This window comes from Halichoerus grypus, chromosome 12, assembly GCF_964656455.1.
Source record: "Halichoerus grypus chromosome 12, mHalGry1.hap1.1, whole genome shotgun sequence".
Classification (NCBI taxonomy): domain Eukaryota; kingdom Metazoa; phylum Chordata; class Mammalia; order Carnivora; family Phocidae; genus Halichoerus; species Halichoerus grypus.
Genome location: NC_135723.1, coordinates 95,588,249 through 95,613,655, shown reverse-complemented (window position 1 = coordinate 95,613,655; position 25,407 = coordinate 95,588,249). Strand labels below are relative to the sequence as shown.

At 42.2% G+C, this 25,407-nt stretch overlaps 1 protein-coding gene, 1 long non-coding RNA gene and 1 pseudogene across 2 annotated transcripts; 1 reads left to right on the top strand and 2 right to left on the bottom strand.

Moving 5' to 3' along the window:
• The first annotated feature begins 6,651 nt into the window (after nt 1-6,651).
• Nucleotides 6,652-9,053, top strand: LOC118532556 (nucleoside diphosphate kinase 6 pseudogene; annotated as a pseudogene).
• A 1,594-nt stretch (nt 9,054-10,647) lies between these two features.
• Nucleotides 10,648-25,149, bottom strand: LOC144379617 (uncharacterized). The gene is made up of 5 exons (XR_013442919.1): nt 25,007-25,149; nt 24,730-24,885; nt 13,347-13,438; nt 12,098-12,148; nt 10,648-11,011 (listed from the first exon to the last, which is right to left on the bottom strand). It is a non-coding gene; the product is annotated as an uncharacterized LOC144379617 (long non-coding RNA).
• On the bottom strand, nt 16,010-16,950 carry LOC118532578 (olfactory receptor 2A1/2A42-like). The gene is given in 2 exon segments (XM_036087250.2): nt 16,010-16,395; nt 16,398-16,950. Coding segments are annotated over 2 exon segments (939 nt in total).
• Nucleotides 25,150-25,407: the final 258 nt, after the last annotated feature.

Genomic DNA, 25,407 nt, shown 5'->3' with positions numbered 1-25,407 from the left:
TCGTGGTGCCTGGGCTTCCGGATCAGGCCTTTCATCCTATCCTAAGATTGTGATATTTCATTTGAGCTTATAGTTCTTCTGTAAAGTCCTAGAGAGGAGAAAGAATGATACAATGGAAAGAGGATAGGATTTAGATGCAGGCAGAGGTGGATTTGAATCCTGCCTTCACCACTCACTGCCACACCATTGCAAAAATGTGGCATCTTAACCTTCCCGTGCTCCATCTCCCTCATCTCTTAAATGTGGATAATTCTACTGAGCAATACCTGCCTCACTGGGTGGTTGTGGTGCTTCAGTAAGGTATCATACAGAGGGGACCTTACAACAAGTGTAGAAGGTGATTGATACGGGTTAGTTTCCTTTCCTAACAGTGCCTGATGGTTATGTATGTTGAATGAATAAACTTACAATAACAAGGCGGTAAGGGTTGGGAAAGGTAAGCAGATTCAACATAAAGTTATTTTTAAATGAGAGCTGTATTAGATGGGGGAAGAAAAAGTATAATTTCTGGAATTTGGGGACATATTAATTGGAGCAGTGAGTTTGAGATCCAGCCATGGAAGGGGAAGGACAGAGAACTGTCCTGTGTAGTTCTGGGTATCAGGACTAAAGGAATGACAATGACCTTTTTAAAAGCAGGAACTCTCTGAGTTCTGCCTGGGGCTCTTATTACCCTGACCAGACATCATCCCATGTTATTGGCTACATGTTTCTCACTTGGTTAATTCTGACTCTCAGCTGATCCAGTGCTAGTTCTTTGCATACAGCTCTGGCTTTTCTGACTCTGCTTTTTGCCTGATCCCATTACCCACCTTTGAACTCAGTTCCTTTCTTAAGTTGGCTGACCATGGTCTCTCCATCCTTCTCCTTTAAATCCCCCCCTGACTTGGCTGCTGTGGTTCTTAGCTATCCCGTTCCATTCTGATGAACGTATTTCTCCTTTCCCATCCTTGGTCTCCTTTTATTTCTTTCCTCCACCTTTGCACATTGGCACTAGCCTCAATTTAGTGTTGTTCAAGGTATAGATATGAATTACCTGATTCATTTTTAAAAATTCATTTACTCAATATGCATTTTTTGGAAACCGGATATACAAAGACCAAGTCTGTGCCCCAAGGAGCTCTCAGTGTAATCAAGGAGAGAAACAAGGAGCAAATAATGATAGCAGAGTGTGATAAGTGTCGAGATATCCACAAAGTGCAATGGCGGGCATAAAGGACAGAGCACTGCTTGGGGAATAAGAGAAATCTCAATGGATAAGGTGCTGTTTGAGTTGACTTGTCCTAAAAAAGTACTCTGTACCTGGTGGAGAGGGGAATAGAGGAAAGGCATACCAATAGCAGAAATGGGATATGTAAAAATAGAAGCCTGAGAACATTCTGTGCAGCGAAGGGCAAATAGTGTGGGCTTAACATGAGGTATGGGGAAGGAGTGGCAGAGAAGAAAAAGAAGAGAATGTTAACTATGCAGGGTGATGGACATGTTTCATACCTTGATTTTGGTGATCATTTCAAAATGTATACACCTATCGCAACATTAAGTTGTACACCTTCAATATATACAATGTTTATTTGTCAATCATACCTCAGTAAAACTGAACAAAATCCTTTAGAGGAGGCCCATCTCTGAAAGTATAAAGTCTAAACTCAGCATGCATGGCTTACAAGCCCCTTCATCATTCAAGTCGCCTGACTTCACACTCTCCCCCAGTCTCTGGGGGCTCCTAGTTTTTGAAATTTCTCCGGGAGGTGTATTTTTAACTTGGGTGCAGGTATCAGAGGAAAATATATATGCCTCTACATCTTATCCAATTGAATCTCTAAAATGTCTGGTAAATCCTGTCTGAGAATGACCAGGTGTTTCCACGGACTGGTCACAGCTGAGGCAGAGTGCCAGCCATCGTGGAGAGACAGCAGGGTCCTATCCTGCATCACAGTAAGCATCACAGTAAGCAATCCCCAGAAGTGCCATCATTCAAATTGTCTTGCTTTTTGGTGTGGTATTTAGTTTCAGGAAGTTTCAGAAGTTTTCCACCCAAGATTCTTGGAAGATAAGGATGGGGATGGGGATGATCCCTTTTTGCAAAGAGACTAAAATCGATGACATCCATTTAGAGGAGTTCTAGCTTTATCGCCATGGTTCTCAAACCTGGTAAATCAGCACAATCTCCAGGAAAGATTATTTGTTTGCTGTTGCTTGTCTTTAAGTGCCCCATGCAATGAAGACGAGAAGCCAGATCTGGGAACCGTGACGTGAGCAGTAGTTCTTTACCAGAGTCCATCACAATCACCTGGTGAGCTTTATGAATTTGGCTCCCTCAAGGCAGGGATACTGAAGACATTAAAGTCATAGAGGCAAAATATTAAAAAGAAAAACAGGAGGACAGTTTAATCCCATCCCTTTAGAGATGATCAAACAGCATCGGAGAGGTTGTGACTTACGAGATCACACTCCTAGCTCCTAGGCAATGACCTGCTGGTGCTAGCCTCCTCCCAATTACTCAGGCTACCAACCAAGGTCATTGAACACTTACTTTAGATTGTCTGTTTTCACAATCTCATTACTATGCATAAATTCAAGGTAGAATGCTTGTCGTTATATAGGGATATGCAAAGGCAATTATGACAAGGACTCTGTCTCAAGAGAACTTGGGGAATTTACATGGATATGGTAAAATAATATTCCAAATGCCAGGGAAATTCAAAGGAAAGTATGATTAACGCGGGCCAGAGTGGTAGGGAAAGTTCTGAGAAGCTGAGTCTCGAGCTGCCCCTGGGTGCACAGTGTGGGTGGGTGTGGGAGATTCATTTCCATGAGTGGGGACATGTATGCCACTCCTTAATACCCACATTCCCTTCCTGACACACATACATGCCTGACCGTGGGAAGAGGAGCACTTTGGAAAAGGAGGGGCTGAAGGTGAGCACGAAGCCTTGAGTGAGATACCCGCTCCGGGATGTGTCGAGGTGGTGGAAGTCATTCCTACCTGAACAACCTTCAGTCACCCTTTTGACCCAAATCAACCCCCACCAGAACGTTTCTGCACAACAGGCTTCTCTGACAGATTCACCAAAGCACAAAGAGATCTCGTTCCCATCAGAAGTTTATTTTGGATTTCTAGCTCCTGAAGGAAATGTGAGTGTCCTCTTTTGGCAGAAGCTATAGCACCATCTTGTGGAAATAAATGCTTTAAATCACAAGCCTTTCTGTTCTGGAAATATTAGTCTTCCTTAAAAAAAAAATCAATCTTGCAATTCATTCTTGGCCCTAAACCATTCTTGGAATATACAATTTGTGAGTAACAAGAGGTATCTCCTATATTATCAATCTTTGAAGGCTGCGTTAGCAGCTCTCCGTCAGTGACAGTTTTCTTAAGTTCAGAAGAATGACCCATACTTAGGATCCAATATTCTCCCCGGCTCAGACTTGTTTCTTTTAGGCTGTGTCCTCAGGTTTGGCTTTTAACCATGTCCCAAGCGATCCTGTCTTCTTTAAATTCAGCAAAGCAACTCGAAATCCCCAATGAGAATAATGGAAAGTAGAAGAAACACTGCTCCCATGGCCCTTTTCTGTCTCCTCCAGGAGTTAGGAAGAGGAGGTCCCTTCATCTTTAAAGAGCTATTGCACTATAATGGGGAGCTCAGAGAAGAATTCACAGCTACCAGGAACTTACAGAAGAATCATTTCCTAGAAATTTAATTGGGTCCACTAAAAAAATAATCCCCAGGGGTAGGTTTCATTTCGGATAATACACTCATGGCTCATTGAATAACTGATGAGACTTCTAAATGCGAGTGCTCTACCGTCCAGTGGAGAGGAAACAGTCTTCTCAAATCTTTCTTTGCCTGGGCTTGGTCCGCATCCTAAGTGGAACTTTGTGAAGGTTTGGGACTTCAACAGGTTGTCCTTGACCAGCGTCAGGCTTCATTAGAGTTTAAGGTGGATTTTGCCGAATTAAAAAACTCTGTTTTAACTTTTTTCAAAAGTCCTATTTCAAAAAAAGTCGTACATTGACATGTTGTTCCAAAATTTAAAAGTATAAAAGTTTTCCTTTCACACATGTCCCCCAGCTATCCACTTCCCTTCCGGTCACTCCCATATTGCAGGTTGTTTGTGAAATGCTTGCAAAAACATTCTGTGCTTATAGGAAATACATTACATCCATGATAGCCCACAATATATTTTGAAACCTGGGTTGTGTTTTTTTTTATTTTTTTTTGCTTAAATATATAAAGATTGTTCTATCGTGTCAGTACATAAAGATCTTCCTGGTTTGTTTTTCAGCTGTGTAACATCCTAGTGAATGGTTTATTTTTCAGCTGTGTAACATCCTAGTGAATCCTAGTAACATCATTTGATCTAGCCAGTCTCCTATGGAGGTAGTCCCAGTAGTTTGGCAGAAGGAACAATGCTGCAGTGAATAACCTTGGCATCCATTGCTTTGCACACGTGCCAGTCCACCTGTAGGAAATACTCCTGGAAGCCAAATTGCTGGATCAAATGGTATGTGCATCTGTAATCGTGGGAGGCATGGGCAAATCATTCTCCATGGAGGTCACTCAGACCAAATTAAGGCAATGAAGGACATGCCATGCCCTCACTACCTGTTTTTAAAACTTTTTGATCTTTGCAAACCTGATAGATGAAATATGGTATTTCAGATAGTTACCATGATAGTTTTCATAATTTTCTTGTTATGAATCTGATTATACGAACTCAAATTTTTCACGGGGCTGGGTCACCTAATCAATTCTCTTTCTCCAAAGCTATGTGGGAAAACACTGATTTCTTAAAAATTTCGTTTCTTGAATAGGTAAGAATGGCTCAAATTTCTAGCAGCTTTCAAAGTATTCTTTGACGTTCTCTCCCTCCTGCTTGTCCCCAGCATTGGATTTACCATGTGCTAGAGAAGATTAAGCTTCAGAGCCCCTACCAAGGGCCCTTTCTGAGGCTCTCAACTAATTTTGTAGTCATAAGTTAACATTCTTTTTCTTAAAGAAGCTGCCTCAAATTTTATAAGCTTCAGCATGGATATGCTCCTGCTTGTCACCATCATCTTTGTTTCTAGCCTGCTTGTTTTCTTGAGTAGTCCTCCAGAATTATTTTATACACATATAACCACATACAGATATAGGGTGTTTACCCCTCTTCCTATTACCCTGACTTGAGTCAATGTATCTTGGGGATTTTTCCATATAAGATATGGAGAACATCCACAATGCTTTTTGTTTGTTAAAAACTGCATGGTATTCCACTGCGTGGAGGTACCAGTCTTTACTTAATCAGCCCCCCTACTGGTGGAACTTAGTGTTTATTGGTTTTGTTTAGTTTTTATTATTTTCTAAGTCTCCTGGCAGTTTTCAGAGACTTAAATGGTAGCTGAAAAATTTGGTGTGGCCACAGTTTTCAAAAGAGGTAAAGATTAAAATAGGTGAAATTGCAGTGGGAGTCCCAGCCTCCCTCCTTCCCCACCCTCTTTAGGTATCTAGGACTCTCTTATCCAAACAAGTCCCCTAGCACCTGTGATTCGCAACCAAGCATGGATATGTGCATCTGCATATGAAGTTTATCTATGATTGTGAAACAAAAGATCTTCTTGCTAAAGAAATTCTGGGTGGGGCACCTGGGTGGCTCAGTCGTTAAGCGTCTGCCTAAGCGTCTGCCTTCGGCTTCAGTCATGGTCCTGGGGTGCTGGGATGGAGCCCTCCATCGGGTTCCCGGCTCCTTGGGAAGCCTGCTTCTCCTTCTGCCACTCCCCCTGCTTGTGTTCTCTCTCTCGCTGTGTCTCTCTCTGTCAAATAAAAAAAAATAAAATCTTAAAAAAAATAGAAAAAAGAGACAAGCATAACATTAAAAAAAAAAAAAAGAAATTCTGGGTATCTGAAGGCAGTAGGGAGAGGTAATTGTAAGTCCAGGCTGCCTCTAACATTATACTGAATAGGCGCTGGCTTCACAAAAGGGCAAAGAGTCCATGAAGTCATATCACTTTATCAGTAGTGTTACCACAGCCCACAGAAAGAATCCCACTGCACACACACTAACCATTTGTTCTGCTGGATCTGATGCAGAAGGATCCAGCAACCCAGGCATGGAGTGCTGGTTGTCTTCTGCACTCCAGAAGACTCGATCCTTTAGAACTTTGACTTGTAACCAACTTCAGTCATTACTTCCTTCTGCTCTTCAAGTTCGGTGCAAACACCATGGGGATATCATTTTGGATAGCTAGAAATTCAGCCTTTCCATTCTCCCTACCCTCTTAAAGTATCAGCTGCCCAGTCTCCTATGACAGCCTACTTTCTGGGCAGAAAGGATCATAAACCTGTCTAATTTGGGTGCCCCAAATCTAACCCTTTTGCCCAATTATATCTGTTGTTCAGACACTCCTTTGACTCTTCTCTGATACCTTCCTTAGAACTAAACTGTCCTCGATCTCTTTTACAAGGGGGTCAGGTAAAAAATACAGAAAGTAGGGAAGGGGAAAATAAAGATGAGGGAAGATAATTGATGAATTTCTCTGCTATAGGACTAAGAACAATGTTTAGGACTTCTTTTCAGTTTAAAAAAATAATGATAGGTATATTACCTTTTCTGAAGCTCACACTGTCCCCTTGGGACAGACAGGGTGGGCGGTATCTTATCACCATTGTCTAGATGGGGAAGCAAAACAAGGACACAACTGAGTGTGGCGTATCTGAACCTGGGTTTACAGGATTACCCACTATCTTGCAGTGTGATGGTTCCGGTTTGATATTGGCTGAGTCCCTCAGGAGGTGACCGAGGGAGCAGTTGCCCTTTAAAATTCCTGTACTGAAGAAGGACCACGGGGATTTGTCTTGGAGCTTTGGGTTGTATTTCACATAAAATTGAAGATAAAAAATCGACTGTATGTATCAGTGGGAGTGCTGCTTTTGAAGATCTGTGGAGGAGGCTCACATGTCTCTCTTCCGTCTCTCACTATTCTCTAGAGTTTTGCTGTTGTCCTGACGGGAGTCACAGGGCTAGAAACACGGACTCTCTGAGTACTTGTGGGCAAGAGCGGAGATGTTTACCAAACCAGTTTCCTCTTATTCCTGGGTACGTACAGAGACCATATCTCCCAGACTGCCTTGCGTTTTTGTGCGAAGATATTAATGTGGGAACCCAAGGCAGAAGGAAAGTTAGATAAAATTAAATGTCCTTATAATGGGCTGCCCATTGACAAATACTTGAGATAGGCAGATTACAACATTCCTCCAGGATCCTGAGTTTTCTTTGACGTATGAAAGTCCTTTTGGAAATTCCCTTATCTTTACTTCTCCCAACCCCAAAGTATATAATTAATCAGTCGCTCCTCACAATCCTGGGGCAGCAGGCAGCGGGGGCAGCCCTTTCTGCCCACAGGTCCTGTCCCCGCGCTTTCATACAGCCACCTTTTTGCACCAAAGGCGTCTCAAGAATTCCTTCTTGGCCACTAACTCTGGACTTCACCAAACACACCAACATTCCAAAAACTACATCATATATGACCAAGTTTTAACCAATGGGATGTGAGCAAAAATGCCCAGTCCACTTTTGGGTCAGGCTCCACGAGAGCCACCACGCTTCTTCGCCTTCCAATGCCCAGGCCAAGCTTGGGAGCCACAGGGAAATGAGTATGACTTGCTTCCACAAGGCGTAAGGACCTGGGTCGCTTTTCTTTTTCTTTTTTAAAAATTGCAACACTGCTCGTGCAACCCGGAGCAAGCGCTGGGGCGAGACAAGGGCCACCGGCAGGACCAGGCCTGGGGCCGCAGGTCGCCTCGCCTCAGCCCGGCCGCTCCCACCGCGCCATCTGCCGGCGGGCCTCGCACACCCAGCCTCCGCGGCCTCCTCGCTCCGCGGCCTCCCGGCAGGGACCCCCAGCAGCACTGCCCCGCCGAACGCCCGAAGCACCCCGCTGGGGCCGCGCAGGGTAGCTATCGCGGTGCCTGGTGGCCGGGCTCCGCGGTGGAGGACCAGGTGAATCCAGACCTGACCTCCGGCTGGGCTGGGGCCTGAGCAGCCCTGAATCTGGGGTGCGCTTAGGTCCTGGTATGAGGGCCAGGAGTCGCGCGGCTGCAGGCCCGGAGAAATGGGGGGCAGCGAGGAGAGGGGAGTGAGAGGACCTCGATCTTGCGGAGCCCTCAGGCTCTCCAGCTTCCTCTGGCCCCGATCAAGCCTGACGCTGTTGCTCACCCCCTGATTCTGGAGCCTGTTCATCAGCAGATTCTGAGCAACAGGGTCCTTATTGTACGAACGGGAGAACCGCTGTGGAGAAAAGAAGAATGCCGGAAGTCTTACCAAGAGCATGAAGGGCGTTTTTGCTATCAGCTGTCAGCGGCTGGTGGAGTTCACGGCCAGAGGGCCAGTCCGAGCCCTCATCCTCGCCCGCCCGCATCCTCGCCCGCAAGGATGCCGTCCAGCTCTGGAGGACACTGATGGGACCCACCAGAGTTTCGAGCACGTCACGTGGCCCCAGATTCACTTCGTGGAAGTTTCGGCCTCACTGACACCCGCAACACAACCCATGGCTCTGACCCTGTGGTTTCAGCCGGTAGAGAGACTGCGGCCTTCTTCCCTGACTTCAGTGAACAGCGCTGGTATGAGGAAGAGGAGCCCCAGTGGCCTGTGGCCCCGTGCGCTACAGTCCGGAGGGAGGCATCCACTGCAGCCGGACCAGGAGGCCCGGAACCAGCCTGATGCAAGCCTGTTGGTCTGTGAAGACTGGTGGCATTGCCCAGCCTTTTCTCGGGGACCTCCTGGGACCAGGGAGGCCTGGGGATCGTGGCGCCATCTCTGCTGGGCACCACACCCACCTGAGGATCTAGCTCCTCACTGCCACCTGCTCTAGAATCTAGTTCTCTATCTCCCTCTTTTCCAAAATGTTCATGGGTGATTCAGAGGAATAATGGCTCCTCTTTTCTCTGACAACTATTCATCTTTTTCAAGGAACTTGCCTAATTGACCTGCCTGAAAAATGCAGTGACTCTCTATAAGCACCATTTGGCCTATCTTCCCCAACAAAAGTCAGTGTTCTACTAAATCCTCAAGGCTAGGAGCACTACTCTAGGTGCCTTCTCTCTCTCCTTAAGTGAAGTAATTAGGTGCCTGGGTGGCTCAGTCGGTTAAGCATCCAACTCTTGATTTCGGCTCAGGTCATGATTAGGTCTTGGGATCGAGCCCCACGTTGAGCTCCATGCTCAGTGCCGAGTCTGCTTGAGAGTCTCTCTCTCTTTCTCACTTTGCCCCTCCCCCTGCTCTCTCTCTCTTTCTCTAAAATAAATTTAAAAAAAAATTGCAACACTAACATTTTCTAATAAAATTTTCTAATAATGTAGTATTATTTTCCATAGTACACTTTCCATTTTGAGAGTCATCTTCTTTAACCTTTCAATGTTTATCATTTTGAACATTTTCCTGTGCCTTAATATGCCTGTACACACACACGCACCCACACAAATAACTTTTTCCCTACATGAATGAGAAAGTACTACATCAATATGACTTCCCTCACTCACTTATTTTAGGAGAATCTTCCCTGGACATTAGAGAGAGAAAATTTATTTTAATAGTTGCATAATACTTCATGGTATAGATTTATCATGTTTTATTTAACAGACTCACCATTGAAGAATATTAGCTTATTTGCAACATTTTGCATTGTAAATAATGCTTCAATTTAAAATAAATATACATGTATATATTTTGCACATATATGTGAATATTTCTGCAGGATATGTTCCTAGAAATGGAGTTGTTGCATTAAAAAGAGTACAAACTTCAATTTTTGAAGCTATATTCCCACATTAGCACCAAATCAATTTATATTGCCACCCAAACTATTGCCCACATACTCAGCAGCACTAGAAAATATCAATCTTTTTATTTTTGTCCCATTTGATGGGCAGAAAATGGTATCTCGTGCTTTAAAATTTGTTTCTCTAATTGCTAGAGAGCCTATACATCTCTCACCGTATTCATGAGTGGTTCATTTCTACTGTGCATGGCTCATTTGTCTCTGCTTATATCTATATAATTCTTGCCCAATTAAAAAATTGATGTGTATATTACTATTTTGCTCATTAAATATGTATTGAAAACTCCGTTAGCTCTATTTTTATCTTTTTTAAAAAATGTGTTTTCAGAACATTCATGCTGATTTTCTTGAATGTTACTTAATGATAGACAGAAAAAGATTCTATGAGTCTAGGCTATAGAGAGGCAGTGTGCTTACTGGTTATGGGTGTGGTCCTTGGAGTCAGGCTGACCTGGATTAGAGCCCAGACTGTCACCCACTTGTAATTACAGCAAAGTTGTTACTGTCTCTTTTGCCTTTTTTTTTCTTTCTTTCTTTTTCTTCCTTCCTTCTTTCTTTCTCTTTCTTTCTCTTTCTTTCTTTCTTTCTTTCTCTTTCTTTCTTTCTTTCTTTCTGTCTTTCTTTCTGTCTTTCTTTCTTTTCTTTCTTTCTTTCTTTTTCCTCCCTTCCCTTCCCTTTCCTCCCATCCCCTCCCCTTCACTCCCCCTCCCTCCCCTTCCCTCCCCTCCCCTTCCCTTCCTTCCCTTTTCATGAGTGCAATAAAAGTATTAAACTCATTAAACTCATGGAATTGTCATGGAATTTAGACAAGATAATAATGCATATATCTCAGCACAATGCTTCACACTTGGTAAGTGCTCAGTAAGTACTGCATATGAAAATTATTATTTACAATGTGAGCAACAGAGATACCAAATTCGATATAAAGTTTGATTTCTGGTCCCAGAAACTTTCCCAATGAAAGTTATATTTAATAAGATCCTAGGAGGCTAATAAAACTGACTTTTCTAAGAGTAGGCATTTCACTTCCTATTTCAGCCAGCCTTATGCAATTTCAATAAATAAATATTCAATAAATATTCAACTCACTCACTGACTCAGCAGTTACTCTTCAGTTCCTACTATGTTTAAGGTCCAGGATATTCAATTATCTTTGAGTCCACTTCATTTTCTCTTCATGGAACTTAATCTACATTCCTTTGAAAAAGTGAAAATCCAAATTTCATTGAAATGTGAGGAAATCAACAGAGAGAGAACAAGAAAATAAGAAGACTCTTAAAAAGTGCCTAGTTCAAATTTCATTTTATCGGTAAAGAACCTGAAGGCCAGCAGAGTAAGCAACTTTTCTAAGGTCACACAGTGAGTTAGTGGGGAAACTGAGTTGGGAACCCAGATATCCCAACTCCGAACCAGCACTCTGTTGTCTAAATCCAAGTGTGTTCAAGGATCCACCTCTTCTTTTGACCAAATGTGATTTCAAAAATTAAAATAGAAAAAAACAGAAACACAGGTTAAAAAAAAAGACATCAAAATGAGCCAACAAAGTTTGTCTAGAAAGCAAGGAGAGAAAGACACTTCCTTGCTAGTTGGAGAAACACAGTCATGCTTTCATCCAGTGGGACTACATTGCAACCCTCCTTTCATTTTTGTCTACCCTCAACAACCCATATTTAACGATGATACTTTACATTCACAGCAAACAGTAAACAACAATCCTGCAGGTTGGTGGTTGCCAATCCCTGGTCCACATGTCAAAGATGCCACAGGTGCTAATTTCAGGCGGCAAGCGAACCAGCTGCCACAAACAGATTCCCCATCCCTATCATTTCCAGTAGTTACGGCCCACAACTGTCTCCACCCTCTTGCCAGTTTTCAAGGGCAACACCCTAACATGGCTTCCCATCTGGCACCAGCAACATCCTAGGCTTCCAGGATCACAGGCTCAGCAATTGGCAGAGTCCAGGAGAAGCCAATGACCACTGCTTCTTATGATAGAAATGAATAAACATCCCCAGGATTTTTTATATTTAGTGCTAAATTTCTACCCTAGTTTTTTTCCTTTCTTCTCTGTGATTTTAGAGCAATAACATATTCTTAATTATTACTATCCATCACATAAGAATATATTAAAAGGCAAGAACTGGATAAATCTAATGGACAATAAGACACCCTAACTTAAAGAAATGAAGGGTAACACATCCCCAGGTGCATAAATTCTTGGTGGAAATTTAAATATAATGAATATTTATTTGTTCATTCAGTTGAAGTTTACTAAGTACATACTATGAACAGTCCTTATGCCAGCCATGCAGGTTATGAATAGCAGTAGATTCTCTGCAAAAGAAAAATTCAGAGTTAATTTAAAGCCAGACTGCCTAGTCTTGAATTGTTTCCATCAGTGAATAATTCTGTGACCTTGGGTAAATTAATTAATTTCTCTAAACTTTATTTCCTCATCATTGTATAATGATAGTAACCGTGTCCACTCCACAGATATAATGTGAAGATGTTATTACAGCATTTTATGTAGTGTCTACCACATAGTAAGTGCTCAATAATTATCAGCTATAATTGCGTTTCTACTATACTATAATCTGCCACTTGAGGGACGTAAAAAAGGTTAGAAATCAGAAGAAAGTTCAACACTGAAAATCTGGAAATGAGGCTAATGGATAAAGGGTCCTTTACTTGCCAAATGTTTAGTGAGTATGCTAAGATATTGGGGATGAAAAGATGAACAGATTCTTGTCCTTCTCCTTGTAGAGAGATGATACATAATGGTACATGTTGGAAATAAAAAACAAAATCTGAAAAAAAAAAACCTGAAATCTGAATTCCTTTGGTTTAGGAAAGGGGTCCCCCATGCTTTCTTAGTGGATAGGCTATGAACAGGTTCAAAGAGAGAGAGATTCCCCCTGGGGCCTTTGTCAACTGACTCACAAAAAGGTCACTGAGTCTGGTCTGCAGGCTGGATTCTGGGGAAAGCTATTCCCTTCGAGGCTAAAGGGGGGGATGCAGAAGCCATGTGGGCAAAGGTTTGGGTGACTTATCAACCCCAATGCTCCCGCTGACTAAGGAATAGCTTTGATACCAGACTCAAAGTTTAGCAAGCCTGACAATATTAGAATAATTTCTGACCTAATGTTAACTATAATGATAGCAATATCTTATGTTTGCATAGCACTTTAAGTCTTCCAAATGTGTCCATTTGCACCCCTCTTGTTTGAGGCCTTCAGCAGTCCTATGAGGCCACCTAGGCAGCTCTCATTCTGCATACCTGATGGATGGGGGACAGAAACTCAGGCAATCTTAGAGGATATTCCTGGAAAGAGCACGGCTATCAAACAGTAGAGTTGGGCCTAGAACCCAGGTCCCTAGCTGCAGATCTTGCATGTTTAAGGGTCCAGATGCTTAGGCCAACCTTAGGAGAGCACTGCACAGAGTTAGGAGGCCACACAGGTGGCTTCTGGGGCATGCTTTCTGGGCCCCACTCTTTTCTGATGCTCCACTTTGTACCAGGAGAGCTTTTTACCTTTGAGACCTCTCCCTGGCATTACAGGTCTTCACCATTTGTCCTTCTGTTGCCCTGCATCCCACCAAACATTGCCATGCAGCACCCGACACCTGTCATGAAACAGCAGATTAAAGACTGTGTTAGGCAATATGCAAATTACAAAGTATATCCAGTTTAGGTAAATTACCAGATCACTTTCTAAGGCTATTCTGTTTGGTGACCCATCAATTTAAAACTGCGTTGTTAACCTCCTTCTTCCATTGTTTTGTTTTATGGTTCAGACTGTCAAGGGGCCCCTTTTCCATCCCTGGACCCTTTTACTATCTCACCCTTATTTTCACTCCACTAGAAAGTCAAGTTGTGTGTGTGTGTGTGTGCGTGTGTGTGTGTGTTTTAACCTTAAGTCCGGTGACACTTGTTTATTATAAAGGTGAACCCTGATCCTCATGCTGGATTTATTGGCAGGATTTCTGGTCGCGAGCACGGGCACCAGGGCCGCCAAACTTTTTGGATTCAGTGCTGGGAATCCACTTCCAGCAGAGTCGGGTCATACTGGATGAGGATGTCTTGGATGGCCTTCTTGGAAGCCTCATCCCGGTATATCTGACAATAGGCCACCAGGGCTTTGGTGACTGACCGGCAGATTGCGCCAATCTGGGCCACGTGACCACCCCCCTTCGGATTTGGATGTCCAGCCCGGCAAATCGCTCCTTCGCAGAACAGGTTCCCGCAGCTTGCACTGCAGCGGGCGCGGCTCAATCCCTTCCAGGCGCCGCGCACTCGCCTGGATGAGGCCGCTGCCGCGTTTGCAGTGCGCCCCGCTGCAGCCGCCTATCGCCTCCGAAGACCTGCCGGGACTGCAGGGACCCTCGGACCGCAGACAAGAGCTGCCCACCCCCCACCCCCCCCTCCATGGCACTGCCCCGGGAAGAGGGCTCTAGCTGCGTTCTTTTGCAAACATAAGTACCTTTTCTATCCGGAGCCCAATGCCTCTCTCTGGTTGGTGGTTGAAAGTTTCTTACTCTCTTCCTCCATTTCCATTTCCTGCTTCTGAAATTTCACAATCTCTTTGACTTTAATTTAGTGGTTATGCCTATGGGTTTGGCAGATCACCTAAGTTTGATCCTGGACTAGATACTTATCAGTTGCAAGGCTTTGGTTAAGTTACTTAATCTCCTTGTGTCTCTGTTTTCTCCCCACAAAGAGTGGATAATAGTCCCTATCTCATAGGGTAGTTATGAGGATGAAAAAAGATAATACTTATAAGGTACTTAGAACAGAGTGCTTCACCATAGTAAGGAGTCCATAAGTGTGTGTGTGCACGCATGCACACGAATGTGCATGAACATGTGAGAGGTGTGTGTGAAACTAGAGATGCTTTGGTTCTGCGTCTTGCTACCAGCTGAGCTCTAAACCAAACCTCTCACCTCACTGAGAACAGCCTCCATTCCTACCCTCTCTGTGCTCAGAAGCTCCTAATGTTCTTTGTGACCATGACCATAGGAGTCACCAACCGGGACAAGAGACCTTCTATAATCTCTGGCTCTCCCAGCCTCATTGCAGCACCTATTAGACTGAGAAGAAACCCATATATACTTAGAATAGACTAGGTTGGGGTAGGTTAGCCTTATTCTTAATTTGATCATATTGATAATGGTGTACTACATTGTATAAAGAAGGCTTGGGAGTCAGATCATTGGGGCATGGGTCTAGCATTTGCCATTTGCTTAATGTTTACATCTGTAAAATGGGATGGTAATAAGAAATGGGTTTTTATGATAAAAATGAGGTGATCTCTGTAAATTAGCTATCTATGTGCAGTGGATGGCATGGAGTAAGTACATAGTAATAATGTTGACTACTATTGTTATTGTTAAAACCTTTTCTCCCCATTCAGTTGCCTCTACTTGGGGCTTTCCATCACTACTTGATCATTGAGAGCTGGGTTGTAGCACTTGATAACTCCTCCTAGTGAAGAGTATGTGTTTGTCCAGAGAGAATCACAGATACTCTTCTTAAGCAGGTGAGAAGAGTTTATAAACAAGTGGCCATCAAAAGCCCAGGGCAGGCTGGAAAGTGGATTTCACTGGGTAACTCCCTGGGATGCCAGCCGAATGTGTGCAGACTTACTTTCTGACCACAGAAATTTATAAGACAGATTATAAGGTTTAGTCAACAAAATCAGTGATCCCCTAAGTCTAAGTAGGCATTTAGGTACATTTACTATTTATAAGAAGAAGTACAATTAAGGGGAAACATCCTAATATGGAGTAAAAAAGGAAAAAGGTATCAACAGGTCCTAAGTCTCTGCGGCTACAATATTTTAAAAAATGGTCACTGACGTGGCTACATCCGCTAAAGCCTGCATTCTGCGATTGTTGAGCACACCTGATGAAGTCACAGGTAGAGTGTCTATTTTAACCTTTTGGGATCCACAGCAGTGGATGAAATCAACTTATTCCTCTAGGTGCTCTCAACTGACTGTGCCGTTAGATGAAAGAATATATTTGATAGAATTACATATAATGAAGGCAAAAAAACCCAAGTACTTTCTGGACAGAAAAAGGGAGTGGTTTACAGAATCTCTTGGATTATTCAGTCTCAGATATAAAGAGTGAGAAGCTTAGGTGGTACACAGTACCCAAGGCTCCAGGGAACTACTGAGCCTAGGGATTCTAATGTCACTCCAATTGGGAATGACTTTCCTTGTACAGTGCTCTCCTCAGGGCACTCTTGACCTCCGTGTTCCTCAGGCTGTAGATCAGTGGGTTCAGCATAGGGTTGAAAAAACTGTAGAACAAGAAAGGGATCTTCTGCTGTTCCTCAGGGTGGTGGGGTTTGGGGGCCATGCACATGACAATGGCACTGCCAAAGAAGAGCCCCACCACACAGAGATGGGACGAACAGGTGGAGAAGGCCTTTCTGTGGCCCTCCCCAGACTGGATATTCAGGATGGCAAATAGGATGCGTGAGTAGGACACCAGGACCAAGCAGAGGGGCCCGACTAAAACAAACACAGAAGCCACAAAAATTACCACTTGGTTGAGCCTCGTGTCAGCACAGGCAGCTTGAGGACAGACAGGATTTCACAGAAGAAGTGGTTGATTTCACAAGGCCCACAGAAGGGCAGCCTCAGGATGAGAACCACATGGACCAGGGCCAGCAGGGAGCCACATGCCCAGGAAGTCACCACCAGGGTGATGCAGACCCTCCAACTCATGATGGCAGAATATCGGAGGGGGTGGCAGATGGCCACACACCGATCATAGGACATCACCACTAGGAGAAGACATTCTGTGACAGCAAATGTCAAAAAGAGAAAGGTCTGTGTCAAGCAGCCAGCAAAGGAGATGGGCTTGTCTGGCTTCAGGAGGTTCACCAGCATCTGGGGCACGGTGTTGCAGGCATAGGCTATGTCGACGATGGCCAAGTGGGAGAGGAAGAAGTACATGGGGGTGTGCAGTCGGGAGTCCAGCCAGATGAGCCCCAGGATGATGCTGTTCCCCAGCAGGGTGCAGGCACAGAACAGAGAGAAGAGCCCAAAGAGAACCATCTGAATTCTTGGGCCAAGACAAAATCCTAGTAGAATGAACTCTGTCACCACTGTCTGATTTTCCCCCATTCCACTATGAAGAGAAAATGGAAAGATTGGGATGGAATTGTAAAAAAAAACATCTAGACATCATATTATACATTTTGTCATTTTTAGAAGATAAACTTTTAAAGTTAACAATCTAGTTACACATTAAGTTAATCACTTAATCTGACAACCAGTTTTACAGAAAGGCGATTATGTCACCAAGGACAGATTACCTAGAGCCAATGACACTGTAATGGGGAGGAAGAATGTCAAGCCAAAGATGAAATAAAGTAACCATTAAATACGGATTATCTTGGAGCTGCACATGCCAGAATTATTAAGAGAACTGCTGGAGTGTAGAGGTCATCAGTCATGGAAGGACTCCAGATACGAGAATTAGAGTAGCCTAGGAAAGAGATGTGAAAATCCAGTTTCTCACTAGAAATATCAACCGTGTGGCTTTCAGCAACAGAAATCCACCTTTGCACTTTAGAGGAGCTTATGCGATGAAAGAAGGAGCATCTTCTGTGACTGTTTAGGGTCGCAAAGAAGGAATCAGTGGATGGGCTACATACGGGCTCTATTGACTATATTTTACAGTGGGTGACGGATACAAACCGACAATTGGCCATTTAGCAATCTATTGATTGATTCCTAGTTACTGATTTACCAAAAAAATGGTTCCAAATAACAATCCATAAACTTTGAAGGAATTGGTTTTTTGGCAGGCTGCCCAGTGTTCATGTATCATAAGTCTAGACTTTGTGGGCAGGTGTGTAAACAAGTATGAGGTTAGGCATTCACGCTTGATTTGAAGGCTGTGGTGTGTATGGATCCATGTGAAGACATTTTAAGATGCAGTTCCCTATATGCACTATTTGTAATTCATCTCATCTCAACTTCTATTAAAAGAGCAAATCCAGGTACTAATATAACTAAGAAAGGCCATACTTGGAATGATGCTGTATGGCTTAGCATTTGCATCATGTACCCTTGTGAAATTCAAAACCACAAGAAACAGGGATGCCTGGGTGGCTCAGTCAGTTAAGCATCTACCTTCAGCTCAGGTCATGATCCCAGGGTCCTGGGATCGAGCCCCACATTGGGCTCCCTGCTCAGCGGGGAGCCTGTTTCTCCCTTTGTCTGCTGCTCCCCCTGCTTGTGCTCTCTCTCTCTCTCTCTCTCTCTGTCAAATAATAAATAAAATCTTAAAAAAAAAAACCACAACAACCATTTATTAAAAAATGAAGTCTGCCTTACTTCGATAATATAAGAATTGCTAAATGCTTTATAGATAGCTAATTTAAAAATTTTTGGCAAAGAGATAATTTAGTGAATTTGTCATTTACGGATTGCTATAGCAACACACTGGTGGTCAGGTATTCGAGGCTTCTATGAATTGGTGATGTGCCAAATAGTAATTGTCTTGTCCTTAAGTCCTTAGTAATGGCTTCCTCCATATACCTTGTAGAAATCAGCATCTTTCTAGTGCATGCATTTTGTTGGTGCCTTTACTAGGCAAAAATAACCTGAGGCTGAACTATTGAACTTGTGCCTTCTTGCCTCTGAAGAAAAGTCTCTCCGGAATTCCCATAAAGAAAGATGCTGCCAGTTTAAGACCCTGGTCCAGTGTCATTAATTCCAACGGAGACATTAATGAGATGCTCCCTGAGGAACTTGAGAATAAGAGAAGTAACACTGCTTCTTGAAAAATAAAACTTGCAAAATGCACTTATCATGGATGAGAAGAACTGGAGAAGGAAACATGACAACCCAAGCAATCGTGTAGGTGGGGGGTGTGAGTCCATTCCGAACTCCACTCAAAGTGCTTTGCTGCAATCTCACGGAACCAGGAAGGGGGGAGGATCTGACTGTAAGTAGGGGACCCAAATGTAACAATTTGGGTGCATATCTGCAGAAAGGCTGAGGAATAGAGAAGGGGGTGATTCAGGAGGGCTGGTGTTTACCAGCACCTCTTTCTGTACTATCCAGGGAATGAGAAAGCAGTTCTCCTGGGGGGTGTGTATCCTCAGTCCAGGTGGCTTGAGTGAGCAGTGATCAGTAACCCTCACTCTAAGATCTCCAGTGAATGCCCTCTGCTTGGGGTCCAGGCTCACCAATTAACCATGAGGTATTAATTTGCCTTCCTATGCAGATATTTTGACAAAGAGGGAATGTGCTACTAAGCAAAGCTCTTGCCAATATTTTTATAATAAATAATTCCATTCAGGTTTATGCATGGTTCCTTTTTTTTTTTTTCCTTTTAGTTTGAATATTAGGATATGGATGGAAATGTACATACTTAACAAAATTTCCAGAGCTGGATCTATAAAGTGGGGACCAGGCCTGGGACAGAGATAACCTCATTAAAATACAACCCAAAAAAAGTTTGTCTGAGCAGCTAACTGGGACCTGAAGGACATCCCCATTAAATCCCTCTCTAGAATCAACAAATGACTTTTTTAGAATAAACATTATCAATAAATGTTTATTATATCATCAAGTCACAAATGGATTAACTAATGGATACATCAAGTCACTAATAGATACCATGAACTCCTAAAACATGACCAGGGCTTATTTATTTTTTTAGAATTACATAAAAAAATTACTGTGCTAGGACAGCCCTTTACATTTATTTGGAAAACTCATACAAAGCATATGAAAATACTTAGTTGTGAAAATGCATTTGAACCCACATCTTATAAAAAGCACAATATCTTTATTCAGTCCTTCCTTAATTGATTTTGCAACTTCCAAATGGTTACAGAAAGAAAAAGAAAATTACTTGCAAAGTCTGAATCTCTTTGAAACTTAAAGGTACAGATGAGACAGGAGGGCCTAGTGAAGACATTAAGATTAAGAACAGTTGCCATGGAGGGGCGCCTGGGTGGCTCAGTTCGTTAAGCGACTGCCTTCGGCTCAGGTCATGATCCTGGAGTCCCTGGATCGAGTCCCGCATCGGGCTCCCTGCTCGGCAGGGAGTCTGCTTCTCCCTCTGACCCTAACCCCTCTCATGTGCTCTCTCTCATTCTCTCTCAAATAAATAAATAAAATCTTTAAAAAAAAAAAAAAAAGAACAGTTGCCATGGGGCACCTGGGTGGCTCAGTCGGTTAAGCATCTGCATCCGATCTTGACTTTGGCTTCAGGTCATGAGCTTAGGGTCATGAGATCGAGCCCCGCCTCTGGCTCCCTGATCAGCAGGGAGTCTGCGGGAGATTATCTCTCCCCCTCTCTCTGACCCTCGCCCTGCTCAGGCTCAAGTGCTCTCTCTCTCTTGAAAATAAAGAAATCTTAAAAAAAGAACAGTTGTCATATGAGCTGAAAGTCTGCTTTCTTTTACAGCACTGGGTCATAATATATACCTTTGAACAGGAACAAGTGTACTCATTTTTGTAATTCTGGCACTTACAAAATGTTTATTGAGTGAACAAATGAATGAATGGATGAATATACAAGAATAAGTGAATGCCTAAATATTGAATTTTTGGACCATCCTTGCACTGGGTCTGGAATTTCTGCCTTGTTTAAATCCTGCTTGTCCCATTAAGGACATTTTTACAAGGCAAAAAAAACAACACTGAAGAAGAATCTCCAAAATATTTAAGCATCAGACAGTTGAAAGACATTTCTATTTTCTTTTTTCCCCATATTTTATCTTATTCTACATGATACTGAAAGCCTCTTACCTGAATCAATGGATTAACTTTGCTAAAGGACTGGCAGAAGTGAAAGGAGGAAGTACAAAAGAAATTAAATATATCTCAGTTTCAAATGTAACATTCAGACATTGTTTTGCGCTATAAATGATGTATCTTATATATATATATGCAATTTAAAAATTGGCAAACTGATGACTAATAAATTATCCAGTGTCTTCACGGTTTCAAAGTAAATATCTAAGATTGAAATCATTTCTTTACACAGGAACAAACCTGCCAGTACTCGATGGGGCCTGGGTTTCAAAAGTAAAATTTAAGATCTGATGAGCTGACAAACTCTTTTCTAATGCTGTAGGCATGAGTCACACAGCATTCCTGAAATGAAAACTATTTTTTAAATCTTTAGTTCAACCGAAGTATTGGATGGTGTACTCCTAAGTAATACAAAAAATAATCATTACTACTAATGTACTCAATAGAACCCTTCTCTCTCTTTTAATTCAAAATATTTTAAAGTTTCTTAGATTTCCCTCCCTGACCCATGTGTTATTTAGAAGAATGTTGTTTAACCTCCAAGTATTTGGGGATTTTCCAGCTCACTCTCTGCTTCTGATTTTTACTTCAATTCCATTGTTGTCTGAAAGCACACATTGTGTGACTTCTATTCTTTTGAATTTGTTCAGGTGTGTTTTATATCCCAGAATATGATCTACCAGGGTGAATGTTCCCTGTGAGCTTGAGAAGAATGTGTATTTTGCTCTTTGTTGTTGGATAGAGCAGTCTATAGATATTCATTATACCCAGTTGATTGATGGTGTTGTTGAGTTCAGCTATATCCTTATTGATTTTCTGTCTGCTGGGTCTGTTTCTGATGAAGGGATGTTGAAGTCTCCAACTCTAATAGTAGGCTCATCTATTTCTCCTTTCAATTCTACTGGTTTTGGCTCATGTATTTTGATGCCCTGTTGCTAGGTGCATACATGTTAGGATTATGTCTTCTTGGTGAACTGACCCTTATCATTATGTAATGTTCTTCTTTAACCCTGGTAACTTCCTTGCTCTGAATCCTCTCTCTTGATGGTTATGTCTCCCTGTCTCTGTTCCTCTGCCTCACTATATCATTGTCTCTATTCTGATCTCCTTCCTCTCCTGGTCCCCTGTATGATGTTCTCTCTGTTTCCAATTTTCCTTATCTCTTGTCTACAATTTCCCATTCTCAAAATCTTTCTTATTTCCTCCTCCACAGTATTTCTAGAGACGTATCAATAGTTCCATATTTGAGTGGTTTCTAGAAGATTTTGATTACATAGAAAGTCTACATTCAGGTTAATTGTCTATATTCAGATTGTCTTATAAGACATATATATGTATCTATAACCTTCTTAAATACTATCTTGTAGTTCACAATAGCAATAATATCTGTCAACACATTTATCTGGGATATGGAAATATTGCCTCTTGGTACCATAATGGCCAATAAAGGCTTTCTACTTGTACTTCAGAATTAATTTAACAAGAACTTACATTTAAAATAACCTTAGATTGAAGAAATCTTTTTAATCTGGTCAGTGATAAAAAGATCATATATTGGACCAGGCATTGTGCCCAGAACAGTGTAGGTGTTCAATGACTATTGACTAACTGGATACCAATTTGATTAAATACAAGAAAACAAAACATTAATGAGCTCTCCACATTCTGCCTTGAGCCAGATTCTCAAGCAAAAAAAAAAAAAAAAAAAAAAAATCCAAAAAACCCACACAAAAAAATTCCCAAATATTGAAAGGCACCATAGAATAGGAATGAAAGAGCAGGGGGTCAGATACACATTTACTACTTGTATGACCCTGAACATATTTCTTAAGCTCTCAAGCCCTATTTTATCACTTTTTTGAAAGGACTGACAGTACTTATTTTATAAGATTGTTATGAAGATTGAGATAATACATATTAATGAGGATAACATGTGCTAATTAATTAATTGAGATAATACATTGAGCATATTCCCAGGGCACAGTGAACACTCAATAACTCGGATCAATTACCATCAATCTTTAACAATTTCTTGACTAGCCTATGACTGTATGGATCAGACCAGCATGGCTTCTTCCTGGTGCCATTAGTCCCTGGGATCACTCCCCTTATTGGTCATTACCCTTTTTAAGTCAGTTTTGCAAAGTCTTCATAACAATGTAAGCCTACAATGTGAGTCTGTGGATAATATGTTGTTGAAAGACTAGTAAAGCAGATTTTGCCTCTTGATCTTTTGATGTCCTTCTTGGGAAAGAACACAATCAGTTGAAGAGATATTAGGGATTAAAAAGAGCACAAAACTGTGACAAATTATTAAAAACTGAACAGAATATCCTCTACAAAACAACCCCTTCCCTTTCCTGCACTTCCTGTAACCACCTCACCACAGACACACACACACATACACACACACACACACACACATACACACTCACTCACACATACACATTCACTCACACATACACACTCACTCACATATATTCCAGGTCTGGAAAAGTCTAACATTTAAAAGTTGAGTACTTTCTGTGTGCCTGGTGCTGTTCTCCAAGTTATAGGTAATGGAAGAGCTGTGTATAGATTAGGTATTGTGGTTTTGTTGACATAAACACAAGGACTAAACTAATGTCAGTTTTTCTGAAATGTAAAATCACTTGTAATATATCCCAGTGTAAAGTTCTTTGCCTTAACAAAATTATTTTACATATTTAACCTAAATCCATCATACAGAAATTTCTTATTCTTTACCTAGCATCACCGTCCACAGGTTATTGCTTTCATGCAGCTACTTTCCACTGTATAAAATGATATTAACCAAATTCTATACATAATTATGTCATTTGTGAGCAATATGTTCAACTAACTTAGCATTGATTTTTCCTCAAAACAGCCCCATAGCAGAATAATAATCAGCCCATATTTAGACAGGACTGAATTTCCTTACCTGTGCTTAAAAAGAATAGTAGTTAACAGTGTGATAGTCCACAAAAGAGTAGATGCTACCACATGTCTAACAGGAATTAATGATATAGTATAATAAGGTAACCTGGTTAGCTCCCACATTTGGACTCAAGGACCTCAGAAGGGAAAAGCACCTGAAGTTGGGCAGGATCCTGCTTTCTGGGAGCTTCTGTGGGAGCTGAAGAACCCTCACTTCTGTGCCTGATCAAAAATGTGGCAGAGTCCTCAGAAAAGGAGCTTTTATTCTCTGATGACCTCAACCTAGTTGGTAGCACCTGAGGGCTCACTGGAGGGGTGGGCTGTGAGATGCATGCATGCCCACCTCCACTGGGAAGGACAGACAAAGCAGTTCTCTATTTCTGCTCTCATCCCCAGCAGGACCCACGATTAGACAACACAGCCAGCCACAGAACACACCTCTGAGACATCAGTCATTACAGTCCCTGAATACTGGGCATTATTTGGATTTCATGAATCCCAGCACTGCCCTAATTCCCAAATCTGCAGATGGTTCAGGTGAACATATAAGGAAGCAGAACCAGTGTGATGGTGAAGAAGTTCCCGGCCTTCCCCTCTGTCCTTCGGCTTCTCCCCACTGTAATCTGGGCCCCTTGTGGAGCAGCAGAGGTGGGAAGAAAGGACCCTGAAAAATCAGCTGATTCCAAGCAACAAGTCAAGCTGTGGAGATGCTGGAGAGAGCAGGTTACGGAGACAGGGAGCAGAATGGGGAGTCCGAGGAGAGCCAAGATGTCCCAGTGGGGCTTATTAGAACATGTCTGAGGAGGGGTTTTCTAGGGCACAAACCACCCAAGTAGGTCAACCTTGGAAGTATTCTCTAATCTCTGTTCTGAAGTGAGGAGATTCCAGGTCCTGTCCCTCAGGGCAGGGGAGGAGAGAACCCTCTCCAAGGCAGCTTCCCCTCTAAGCCACTATCTCTCCCAGGCGGGTGGAGGTATTTGCTGTGGAAGATGTTCTCATGTTTATTTCTCTCTAAAGTAGAAATAAACCCTCTATGAGGGCTAGGAATTTCGTATCCAGCAATTGTGCAATTTACAAATTAATGAGTTTGCTATAGTTTGTTATAGTGTGATCCTCAGCCTGCTGGGGTTATGGAAGAAGCTTGAGGAAAGTCGTGTACAGGTTATTATGTTTTGAGAACGTGCTTACCCGTGTTCCAACTGTACACGTCTATTGTGAGGAGAACCACATATTCATCCAAGGACACAGCAATTTTGCTCCTGATTATATAAAAAGGCTGGTGTGTAGTAGGCAATCCATAAACACTAGAATCCTTCCTTCTTTCTCTTTTCACACTCAGGTGAACTACAGAAAATATGAAAAGTAGGAAACTCATGGAAACAAAACTCCTGTGGAAAAAAATAGGACGTTTTTCTATATTCAACACCATGAAAACATCAGTTATAAAAAGTCATTTTAGGGGTACCTGGGTGGCTCAGTCAGTTAAGCATCTGCCTTCTGCTCTAGTCATGATACCAGGGTCTTGGGATCGAGCCCCAGGTAGGGCTTCCTGCTCAGCGGGGAGCCTGCTTCTCTCTCGCCCTCTGCCCTTTCCCCCTGCTCGTGCGCTCTCTCTCTCTCAAATAAATAAATAAAGTATTTTTAAGAAAAGTCATTTTAGGGTATAAAAATAGAAAATTTTAACTAAGACAACCAGAAGAAGTTAAATATAAAATTTTATGATACCAAACAAACTAAAATGTAGGAAATGCATCACCTCAAAATAACATGTTTTCTGTTATGTATCAAATTGATGCAACTTTTAACCTGTACACAGCTTCTAAAAGTGGTGGAGTGAGACAGGAACATATTCAAAATATAAATATA